This window comes from Babylonia areolata, chromosome 4 (genome assembly GCF_041734735.1).
Source record: "Babylonia areolata isolate BAREFJ2019XMU chromosome 4, ASM4173473v1, whole genome shotgun sequence".
Taxonomy (NCBI): domain Eukaryota; kingdom Metazoa; phylum Mollusca; class Gastropoda; order Neogastropoda; family Buccinidae; genus Babylonia; species Babylonia areolata.
In genome coordinates, this window is record NC_134879.1 from 36230205 (window position 1) to 36242960 (window position 12756).

Consider the following 12756-nt stretch of genomic DNA (forward strand, 5'->3'; position numbering starts at 1 on the left):
AAGTCTGCAAGGCCCTTCGTGTAGACATTGTAGAGGACAGAAGAAAGCGGAGACCCTTGTGGCAGTCCCATGGATAGTTTAGAAGGTGCAGACATCCAATCTCCGAGGCGTAGGACGAAGGTTCTTTCCTGAAGCGCTGCTGCTATCCATCTTGTCAGTGTCAAACTTACTCCATACCTTAGTAGCAGCTCCATGAGGTGCGCAAACTGGACCTTATTGTAGGCATCTTCAAGATCGATTGCTACTGCTAGTGTTTCTTCTTTTCTGAGATGAAACGTTAATGAATATCAGTATATAGTCTCAACACTCATTGCCGGTGTGAATATGCATGCGTGTGCCAAAAAGAATCAGTGAACGCGTACGCGTGTACATCACCTTGAAGTGAATGCACAAGAATCCGATGAGAAGATGTGTCTGGAAGTACTTTAGTGCTTTGACATTTGTGTGCAGGTGAAAGAGAATTCCGGACACGCGATCCTAGAAAAGCACGCTTGTTTTGTGTGCTGGAGATTGGCTTTTGAGTCTTGTTCATTATGTTGACCTAAATTCTAAGTTATTCAATGAAAGTATGCTTCTCGTGTGTGTGTGTGTGTGTGTGTGTGTGTGTGTGTGTGTGTGTGTGTGCGTGCGTGCGTGCGTGTTTTCTCTGCTTTGTTGATAGTTTCATCTAATATGATAAGTGGATTTGAGAGAAGCAAGCGAGCGAGCGAGTGAGCGAGAGAGAGAGAGAGAGAGAGAGAGAGAGAGAGAGAGAGAGAGAGAGAGAGAGAGAGAGAGAGAGCGACGGACGGACAGATAGGCAGACAGACTGACAGCAAACGTCAAAGTAACAATTAAAAATATTTAAGGCGACATATTCAAAGAGTTAAAAGATTCAGAGTTTATTCCCCACGTTTACATATCTCTGTGTATGACATCTCTCAGACCATGCGCACGAAAACAACACACTGTAAAGCACACAAGATGGTAAGTGTTACGGGAGGTAGAGGCGTCAGGTGAGGGAGGAGAGGGAAGGGGGGCTTCTGTAACTATCACTGATGAACTGTCTTTGTAACCACACAAAATTACAGATAAAATTTACATGGACAGAAAAAAAAGGTAAACCAGCATCAACATTTATACAGAGAAATAATTTACATTTGTAACCTGGCAACGAGGTGCTATGGAGATCAAGCCGTCACATCATCTCATATGCCAATGCATAATAACCATATGAACAGCACACATACTGGAAGAATGCACACGCGCGTGCGCACGTATGCAGGCACAAATATATGTACGTTTCTGGACAGTGTTTCAAGCCACACAATTACTTTCTGAAAGAGCTCACAAATACCACAGTATCAATTAAAAAGACTATGGTTTATGAATACTACAGTATCCATTCAATAAATACAATTATTATAGATATCACAGAATCAATACGAACAAACCTACCCAGTAATGTAGTATCCATTACAAAAGATCATAATTACCATTACCAAAGACGAAAGAGAATACAATAAAAAAGATTACTTCCTCCACCTTTAAAGTAAGTGTCCTGAATTGTGCAGGACATTTTGACAACGTCCATGAATATTCCGGAATCGACATTTAATATCCATGAAATACTCTGAATGTAACTGAATATCAGGATAGCATCGTCTTGATCTGTTTAATGGCAAACAAGACAAGAACTTGCACATATGTCTGTTACAAGACTGGATAGTGTAAAGGCATGCAGAAATAACGAGATTACATCAGTGGTCAGTCAAACGCAGGTGTAAAATTCTCTCGTTTCTTATCACAGGCCTTTTTCTAACCAAGACTGAACAGTCTACTGTGAATGAATGCATCAAAAATGAAACTATTCCCCATTTACCAATGACTGCAGTAATTTGCATACCAACTTCTAACATCCCCAGTATCTGTTTATCTAGATGACCGTGATATGTTAAAATGTACATAAATAGTGTTACTATACAAAAGTCAAATATGCACTTCAACAAATTGAATACTTAAGAGTTTTTGAAAACTACTGTCATGGTAAATATACAAAATGTCTACACTTGACCAAGCAATTTAATGATTTGACCATGACGACTGAATAACATACAGACATACATTGCTTGCGTATTTCGACAAAATCCGTCTGTCGACACTTGTGACTCTTCAAACGAATATGTGAAGACTTAGGTTGGCGGAGAATCGCACTTACCACGATGGTTTCAGTGGACACACAGCTAAATTGATTCGCGGTTCCTTCATATTCCTAATAATCCAGCTAAACAGGCACCAAGACCGCAAAAAATATACCCAAATTGCACAATATTCAACACCTCCACATGGAGAACAGACCCAACAAATACAACCAAACAAAACGTGTTCCCGAAGCAGTGACCTGAAAGAATCAACCTCAGACTGGCAAGAAATGGTACCCCTGCAAGAGATGGTACTAGCACCGCGTCCTTTAGTCATTTCTTCACAAATGGGATATATATATATATATATATATATTTTTTTTTTTTAATTATTTTTTTTGATAAAGATTTAGAAACAAACAAACAAACACAAATCTGGTGACATGGCTTAAGATCATTGGACAGACAGACACCGTTATTGTACAAGCACTTAAGAAAAGGTGTATGTTCTAAAATTCAGAAAGCAACAGCGTGAATTTTCGACTCCAGCTTATAGATGTGGAACATAGAAAGTTGGAAAAGGACGCAGGACGATGCTGTTTGTACTGGGGTTGATTAAAAGAAATTCTCGGCCTGACCTAGAAGCAATTACATTAACTGTAAAACACGAGAACAATTATAAACTAAAATATCTAAGGTTATTCACATAGGAACCTTCGATGTTAGGTCGCCAGGACGCCACATACTAGAGGAGACCGTGCATTAATGCTGAGTCACTTTTATGGTTTTCAGTTAGTTTTGATTTAATATAATTCAAGTACGGGAATCTCTGTTCTAGAGCCGCATAGAAATAAACATCCTGAACATGTTCTGTACAAACACACGCATGCACCCACATGCGTGCGCACACAAACATGTCGTGGGTGAGCGAAGCAAAAATTGGTCAGTACTTTTGCATCATAAAGTGGTAAACTGTTCGAGCCATGATTTAAGATTACTTTCTTATGATTATCTCAGTTCGACGCACTACAATAGAAAAGAAGTGGAATGAAGCTACAAATCCGTCATATCACTTGAATTAAAAGGCAGTATCATTCAATGCTGCGACTGAAAATTGAAAGATGGATTTAGGAACTATTGAAATATTTTGCTGATAACCTTTTCAGGAAATATATCCTTATGTAAAATACACGTGACATACATTACTCAGTAATGAATTAAATCTATACCAACTCATGCACTCACACGAAAACAAGAGCACGTTCGCATGCACGCACGTGCGCACCCCACTCCCTTTTCCCATTTATACACTATCAGAAGGCTACATGGTTGAGGGAAAGGGAGGAGAGGGGAAGAGAAGAATGGGATCCGCGGTAGCTCAGCCCCGGATGAGAGTGAGGAATTCCTCGCGGGTCTTGGGGTCGTCGCGGAGCACTCCCAGCATGGTGCTGGTGACTGTCCTGCTGTTCAGTTTCTGTACGCCTCGCATCACCATGCACATGTGGCTGCACACATTGCCCGTCACCACATCTTACACCATATCGTCATCCACTGGTTACTTATAACAGGCACATCGTAATCAACCATTTCCGTGTGTTTCGTTACTCATCAACCGGTTCAACGCATATTATTGTCTTCAACATTTTATGCATCTTACATTGCATTGTCATGATAGAGTTCACACGTCTTACACAACATTGTCATCGACCATTCCCACTGTTATCAACCTGTCGTCAAACGTTCACATGTTTTACACTATTTGTCATAAAACTGCACCACATCGTCATCAACCGCTCATTTGTCTTATACCACATCGTCATCAACCGCTCATATGTATTATACCACATGGTCAACCGTTCATATGTCTTATACCACAATGCTGAATTGCACACTTCAACCTGAGCAGTACTTTAAGGGGAAAAGTGTCCGGACTGAATAATTGACTGAACTGGCCAGTTTGTCAAGAAGTCACACAAACAAGAAACGAACAAATACACGAACAGCGAAAGAAGGAGCAAACAAACCAAACTTGAATCAGCCAGAAAGTAAAGCTTCTGACATGTTGTGCATATCTTCGCAATCATAGGATAAAAATAAAGCGAAAAAAAAAAAATTAAACGATAGAACGACCACCCTCCCCCCAAAAAAAACAACAACAAAACAAACAAAAACAAAACAAACAACAACAACAAAAAAACAACAAAAACAAACCCCAAACAAAAAACAACAACAAAAACAAACATATAAACAACCCCCTCCCCCCCCCCCACACACAAACCCCACCCACACACCCAAAATCGGACGAATATAATTTATTCATAATGTAATAAATACTTCATCGAGCGAACGGATATACAAACACATAAAGGTACGTGTTTTGAAACTTTATAATATTTACAATTTTTCATTCAGCCAAGCAGAAAAATCCTACAAACGCGTAATATTCAAATCATTTACATGGATAAACAAATGATATATTATTATTTTTTCTTTTTTTCTTTTTTTTTTCTTTCTTTTTTTACTATTGGGATTGGCGCTCAACCAAATGCAGGGTTGTATGGGTAATGGTGCGTAAGGGACAGCCGGTGGACATGCTGACTGCATAATTAAAAGTGAACGGTTAACTGTGTCCTGGTTTTATGCTCTTAGTTTCATGTTACACATACGGTACTTTCGGTGTGTGTTCAACAAGAACGGCAGATGGCCAAGTGGAATTGATATATACAATGCCTTTGGATAAGTGGATCTTAATATCGGTTATCTTGAAATCTTGCTTAGTTTATGATGAACGTTCTTGATGCTTGCTGTAGGTGTTTTATATTTCATTACTGTGCTTTTATATGTCCGAGAAATTAAGAATATATGTTACGAGTCTTGTGTTCTGACAACTGAATTTCCACTGGCCTAACGGACAGATTGTATTGTATTGTAATGTATTGTATTGTATTGTTTTGCATGGCTGATAGAATGTAATTTGATTTTGTGCACCAAAGCTCATTTATCAATCATCTGGCAAGAACAGAAAAAGGAAAAGATTACAAAAAAAGAACACTACCACAACAAAAAACCAGGGGGTGGGGGGAAGGGTTGGTGCAGGAGGAGTAAACAAACCCCTAACCACAAAATGCATGTAAGTCAATAAATAATCCAACGCATTATTCGCCATGTGTATACCACAAATCGATAATAAATTTGTTTCTGCAGGGTTGACCAGGACAAACACGTTCCAATCGATTATGTCTGTTTTCCCACTTTGAATGGTGGTCTCTTGCTGTTACGTCAAAATAGTTGATTCTCCTGAATTTTTTTAATGTTCAATATAAAACAACAAAAGAACGGATTACAACTCTATTCCTTTGTGAGGTTTATGTCGGAAACGCACCAGGTCGGCTTTATTATATTCATGAACTGTTCACCTTCCTCGTCAATACAGCTTTACTAAAAGAGAGACCTCGAAGAGGGCAATTTGATATTTTTGGTGGGGCATCGACATCTTTGACTGTAACATCAGAGAGAGGGAAACAGAGACACAGAGAGAGCGAAAGAGAGAGAGAGAGAGAGAGAGAGAGAGAGAGAGAGAGAGAGAGCGGACATAGAGAGAGGGAGAGAGAGAGGGGGGTGGGTGAGAATTAGTATACTGTATTTTCTCTCTAAAACACTACAACATGCCACGTAAGACAATGAAAGATCATGAATGTCGGCATGAACATGTACAAGGCATTCTTCATGTGGTCGACCCAATCGACCCAAAATGCCCAGAGTAATGTCAAAATACTTACGACGCTTCAATGACCACAGCAACGCCAAGAGGTTGGATAGCCTCTAGTAGGGCCACTGCGATTTGCTTCGTCAGTCGTTCTTGTACTGCACACACACACACACACACACACACACACATACAGCCGTGTGAACGTTCTCGTGGAAACATGCGCTGCATTTTTTCGCTTAAAAGAAGATATTTCATAGCTCACCAGTTTAAACAGTACATACATGAACCGCCTCTCTCCCTGTCTCTCTCTGTCTCTTACATATCATCACAAAACGATTCAAAGTAGAGTAAACAATGAATCAAAACAATTGAAAAATAAACAAGGCATGTGTTAATGTATGCCCACATACTCTTCGAGGAAGATGGATTTGTGTGTGAAAAGTTGTACCACATGCGCGCTTGCTTGCTTGCTTTCAACACTTATCAGTCAAAGCAAACTCTGAAACCTTTCAGGAAATGTTTGTTTTGAACTTTGAAGATGACAATACATACCTTGAAGTCTTCTGCTGAACACTTCAACGATCCTGTAATAAACACAAAGAGGTACACTTTATTTAAGAAAAAAATTAAAAAGTAATGAGAATCACGTATGATAAACTTACACAAGTAGGTCACACACATAGTATATAAAATGTCAATATGCGGAAACAGGCATCTTATGAGATAAGTAGCAGTGACACACATGAAAGACACACGCGCACTCTTTTTGCCTTCCAGCCATTCTGTAGGGCTGTCAAGATTTCTGTTGTTTCTTCAAACATCCGGTCCTTGGAAGTGATGTTAACGACACGAGTGGTTAAAAGATAAACAGCAAAGGGGTCGAAGATAATTCTTTCTCCAAAACAGGAAGAGACGGAACTGTACTTTATTGACAGAAATGACACGAAAACGAAGCAAAGCTTAGAAAGGAAATTTTCACTGCAGAAAATACGACCAGACTGACCATGGAGAGAGAAAGGACATGGCGAAAAACAAACGAACTTTACAAAGAACAGTCAAACTTACACCGATTTCATTTGTCTTTTGTGAGTGAAGGGGGGCCTATCAGGCAAGACAGGAACACACACAAACACACACACACACACTCATATATATATATATATATATATATATATATATATATATATATATATATATATATCTTGTCCTATGAAGAGAGTTTCCCGACGTTTCGGGCCTATATTGTAACAGTTTGTTGGTAAGTCCAAAATTCATTTTATTATTCCAAATGAGTTTGGTTGTAATGAAATACAGTTTATGTATACTGTTTTTTCGCTCATAGTGCTGTACCCGTTTGATGACAGGCACGGTTCAAAGAAACTAGTTATCCCTAAGGCTCACCCAGGTAATATTGATTGGTGCGTGGGCTTTTCAGTTCTTGTTTCCATTTTCGCCAACTCCTCTTGGACCACTAATCGGGTACAGATTAACAAAGAAAAAGGAGTGTACGTCTTTTGACCATTACCAGTGGAATCCCCATAATCGATATTCTCACATGTAATGATATCAAAAGGCCCACCTTGTTATTTTGATCCAACGGTTTCGTCACCTGTAAGCTGTTCGTAAGCATGTGAATACAAAGGCTGCCAGATATAGCTTTTTGCCGGCGATTTGTCATTTTTCCTCTGACGAACATATTGAACTGAAATCATAGGAATCAATACACCAGCCGTCACGTCACCCAGACCATCCTACCGGCACGAGCCACGTAGCTGGTCAGTTTCCGGTGGGAGAGAGGGTGGTGAATAACCGGCGCGTGGGTGGCTGCACGGAGGGCACCATTCGCCTAACTGTCCTTGTACCCGCCTAATGGTTTTTATTGACGGTGTCTAAATCGGTCCCGACGATGTGAGGGGAGAGGAAGCGATGACGGTGTAGGGTTGGGCACACACAACCGTGACAGCACTGATGCGCCGCTTTGATGCTCTGCTGTAACCTTCTGGCCAACCGTCATGGGACATGTCTGGCCCAGGTGAATGCTCTTTCTCTCTCTGTGTGCTGACAATGTTAGTTTTACTGTTACTCATCATGTCGATACTGCTGTTAATACTCCAAAAATATACCTACTTAGAGTAATAGGCACCACCTGAAATCTTTATCCGTGAGTTGTTCCTCCAGTGAGATCAAGCAAAGAAGATGGCGCTAGATAGGACCTTCACTGGAATGGCACCAAATGCATTTCAGAGAAAAGCACTTCGCTGGACACCAGAGTGTGAATAAAACTATGGGAGACATGGCGCAAACTGGTTGAAAAAGAACTGGAGGAGAATGGCTATACAGGATACATAGAGTGAGCTAGTTACCTTTACCTATTATTGATTTTTATTGTGTCTAAAGTCAGACAATATCACTGTCTGATACGGGCACAACTACCCCTTGTCCTACACCTCTGTTTCCCGCATATGCCGTGCACGAACATCCCAACCATACCTACATAGCCATATCCATAGATTACATCAATACTATAGATAGAAAGCACACCTTTAAAATTTGAAATTATAAGGTAAAATAAAACAATAAAATTTACAAATCATATGACAAACAAAATATTAGAATAAAGTATTTTATTTGACCAGATTAATAGAAACAAAGCAAAACCAACAACCATTTTATTTTGATTTTTTTTTCAAATTTGCTCATCACACACACATGCTTCTCTCTCTCTCTCTCTCTCTCTCTCTCCACACACACACACACACACACACACACACACACACACACACACACACACACACACACAAGACTCCTGGTTTGCCATACCATTTCCATGTAATCGTGGCAAAATTTCGGTTTGGGACTTAAAACGATAACATGACCAAACTCAATATGTTTCAGATCAGTTATAAAAGATCGTCATTGCGGAAACAGATTTGAACCATCTTTATTTGAGAGGAGGTGATTCATTAAATAAAATAAACGTGAAACGTTAAATGGCTGGAATCCGTCATTGCTAGTTTATGTTCTTTTGTTTTATCTAGTTTGTTAATGTCACGCACTGTTGGGTTGCACTGTCTGAACCACTTGGACTAAATGGGATGAACAGATTTCCCCCTTGTTCTCTGCTCTATCATTGAAGCTCACGGCTTAAAGTTGGTTTTCGCTCAGAAGATCTCAAATCCCTGGGTTTGCTCTTAAACTCTGCTTCAAGGCAAGGAGACCCCCCCCCCCGACCCCCGCACCCCCTCCCCCCGACCCCCCTTAACAACAACAATAAACTCGTATCGTAGGTCCGATGGTTTTGCCGATAGGGGCAGAAAAATCTGCATTGTCTTCTTCCTCCTCAACGGGACAGAGAACAGCTCACCAGGAAGAAAACACATCGACAGACATGCATTGAAGCTTTACTTAACGAGCTTTTGCTTTTGCTGATGAGCAGCCATTGATTTTCCACGTGCCACTTGTTCTATCGTGATGAACAGGTAGCCACCTCGTGAACCCGTGCCCTCCCGGTAAGCTATTGATGACGGATTTCATCAGACGGGGGACCGGGCTTTGCAAAACAGACTGCCCACGGTGCGACAAGTGAACACAATCTGCTCAAAATTAAAAGACTCTTGTGAGCGAAAAAACCCGGTTTCTGCTCCTCGACGCTTCGCTTCTATTTGCTGTGCAGTGTATTCAAGCGCGCGCGCGCGCGCGCGCGCGCACACACACACACACACACACACACACACACACACACACACATTCACACACACACACACACACATACACACACACACACAAAGCAATATGAAGCCAAACGCTTGCCATCTACGACAACTGACACACTCATTGACCCATAGCAGATGACACATTTACTTTCTTATTCTCCAGCGACTGATCCAAACCGCGCATTAATACATTGCGCACTAGAGCCTACATCATGCCATTTCAAAAATCAAATTGAAGCCCTCTCTCAATTAATAATCCAAAACAATTACAAAACCAAATCTATATAATATTCACTGTCCGATCATTTGTATTGTGCCTGCATATACTTAGAAAAGTAAGAATCTTATTCATATTGTATTATAATCCTTCGTCAGCTTTAGGATTTAAACTGACGCAAAGATTACGTCATTTTAGTCATTCGTCACATATTCCTAACTTCTAATTATTTATAATTATGTGATCGCTTGCCGGAACATTAAAATCGCACTAGTATAGTTGGTGTTTGGATAAAAATGGATAAGGTATTTACGTGAGCATATCACAGTTAGTGGATCAAAGCGAGATATTGCACACCGCGCACGCACACATTAGGGGCCCATACGTCCAAACCTCAAAACAACATACAGACAATGCATATACATTTTTACTTTTCTGGGGCTGGCCGTGACCTTTTATGTAACTTTTATTTTGAGCACTATGTGTATTGGAATGTTTTCTCTGGTACAGCTTTGCTATATCATCATTATTTTTATTTATTTAATTTTTTTTTTTACACATAATCTGCTTTATTTTTTACACATGCTAAAACGTAGGCTACGTGCTTGTGTGTGATGATGATGACGATAACGATAGTATGGACACTTAAACAGCGCCTATCCTAATTCAGAGACCGAGCCAAGTCATTTGCACTGCAGGCTGCCTACCTGATGGGTCGAGCCGACTGAGCTGCCTTTATGCACTAACCATTCGTTTCCCGTGTCATTTAATCAGGCTTGGCCCACACACACACACACAGACATGTAACCTTTTACGTGTATGGCTTTTTCCCCTGTGATGTAGGTAGCCATACTGTGTTTTCGGGAAAGAGTATGCTGGGTATGTTCCTGTTTCTAAAGCCAGCTGAACGCTAACATGGATTCCAGGATCTTTAACGTACATATTTTATCTTCCACATGCGTATACACAAGAAGGGGGTTCAGGCACAAGCAGGTCTACACATACGTTGACTTGTGTGTGTGTGTGTGTGTGTGTGTGTGTGTGTGTGTGTGTGTGTGTGTGTGTGTGTGTGTGTGTGAATACTTACCTGGCTAGTTTGCTGAGTCCCAAAATTCGTTTGTTAGGCAGGTAACCTATGGACACCTGAAAAATAAACATGCATCAATTATCAAACTTAAAAATTCCAGCGTGAATTCTGCGCAGACAGAAGAAGACTTGCATACAATGGAATAGCTTTTGTATCCTGCTGACAGAGACTTCTATCGATCGATCATGGAAATGCTCAAAGGCAAAGCAACATGACTTTTTGTCTTGTAAATCTGTCTACTCCGGTTCATAACCTGTTGTTATTTGGCACAAAGAAGGGAGGACGGTTCTAACCTTGCCCATGAAAGGCACGAGATGATGCTCGCACAGAGAGAACATCTCAATGTCCTTCACGATCACCATCTCGTCGTGGTCCTCATCGAACACGGCGTCGTTGAGAACATCTGCAACAGAGCCAACGCAACGATCAGCTGTACATACCTGCATGGACTTTACTTCATTCAACCCAAAGACACGAGGGGAAGAGAGAACAGAAATTGACGAAGGTCGAGAAAAGAAAAGAAAAAAAAGAGGAGACGACAAAAAAATAAACAAACTATAAATTTGCCAAAGAGAAAAGAGGAGACAATCAGAAAATACAACAGAAGAAACTCTGAAATATGCTGAAATAAATGACAATTTTTCGATGATGTCTTTTCGAAGAGCATTTCTATTCAAACCTCCCGTCCAGGCCTACGAACGCACTACTTTCTATTCAAATACTCTGCACTTCGATTGCACACAACCGCTATCCCACATACCATCATTTAAGTGGAGAGAAAGTAACGTTCCTATTTCTGGCTACGAAGTCATGGCCTCTTCTTTCCTAAAAGGATGACCTACGATCTGGTCTGTCCGCCCCCTGTCTCGTGTGTGTGTGTGTGTGTGTGTGTGTGTGTGTGTGTGTGTGTGCGCGCGTGTTTGTGTGTCTGTCTATGTGAGTGTGGACTGAAAACACTTCAGGCAGTTCATAGCACGGAACAAAACTGGGTTTTGGCTTGACTGATACGTGTGGGGGTGGGTTGGGGCCGTTGTAGGAGCAATGATGATAAGATGATAAAAGTGAATGAAAATCCGTTTCTTCAGATGTTATTTTTTAGAACATACTGAAGAGGCAGGCAGGAATCGCACTGTCAGAAGACCATCTGCATACAATTTCAGAGGGATTTTTGCGACCAGTCTTGGCCAGAGCAGGTTCGTGCCTTCTTGCTATTCATTGACGCAACAGACCGTGCTACAGCCTTCCGCTTTTACACCACTAATCAATATCCCATCAGAAGCATCGAGCTCTGCCGAGAGAAAAAAACTTCAAGCTTCCACTCCGTTTGCTCTGTGCAGCATTCATCGGTGATTTCTCCAACTGGTTTTACTTCTCACAGCTTTCGTTTACCTACGGGCATGTGTGGTTTAATACGCTGAGTATAAATATTTTACGCTTGTACAATGAAAATGAAAACGTACAGATATGAAAGCACAACAAGGAACTGTTGGTCCACGCACGCAGCAAAACAAGGTATGGCTGCACGTCACAAGCCGAGTAGTGCCTGTCTCCGCCAAACTGAGCCAAACAATGCCTATCACCGCGAAAGCCGAGTAAGGCCTATCTCCGCCAAAGCCGAACAGTGCCTATTTCCGCCAAAAGCCAAACAGTGCCTATCTCCGCCAAAGCCGAACAGTTATAGAAATTGCTCATTTCCCCCCCGAATACACCCCCAACTGTTTTCGAATAATAGTAGTTATGATTAGTATTGATAACCTCAAACACACCTGTATGATATTCTCGAGATATCATACCAACTGTTTGGAAAACTTTTTGCGTGAATTCAAACAATCTGAATACAGCTCTAAAACAAAATATAAATGTTTCGTCCTTTGTCCATAACCAATATTCTCACAAATCTTGCGTAATTT

At 40.8% G+C, this 12756-nt stretch overlaps 1 protein-coding gene across 1 annotated transcript in view; it reads right to left on the reverse strand.

Moving 5' to 3' along the window:
* Positions 1–874: 874 nt before the first annotated feature.
* Positions 875–12756, reverse strand: part of LOC143281671 (GTP cyclohydrolase 1-like) — a 12549-nt gene continuing 667 nt past the window's right edge. Inside the window, exons 2-6 of the mRNA XM_076586918.1 lie at positions 11140–11249; positions 10847–10902; positions 6382–6413; positions 5900–5984; positions 875–3625 (exon numbers count right to left, since the gene is read on the reverse strand). Of these exons, the coding sequence (XP_076443033.1) occupies positions 3499–3625; positions 5900–5984; positions 6382–6413; positions 10847–10902; positions 11140–11249 (410 nt within the window). The 3' untranslated portion in view covers positions 875–3498. The remainder of the gene's footprint in view (positions 3626–5899; positions 5985–6381; positions 6414–10846; positions 10903–11139; positions 11250–12756) is intronic.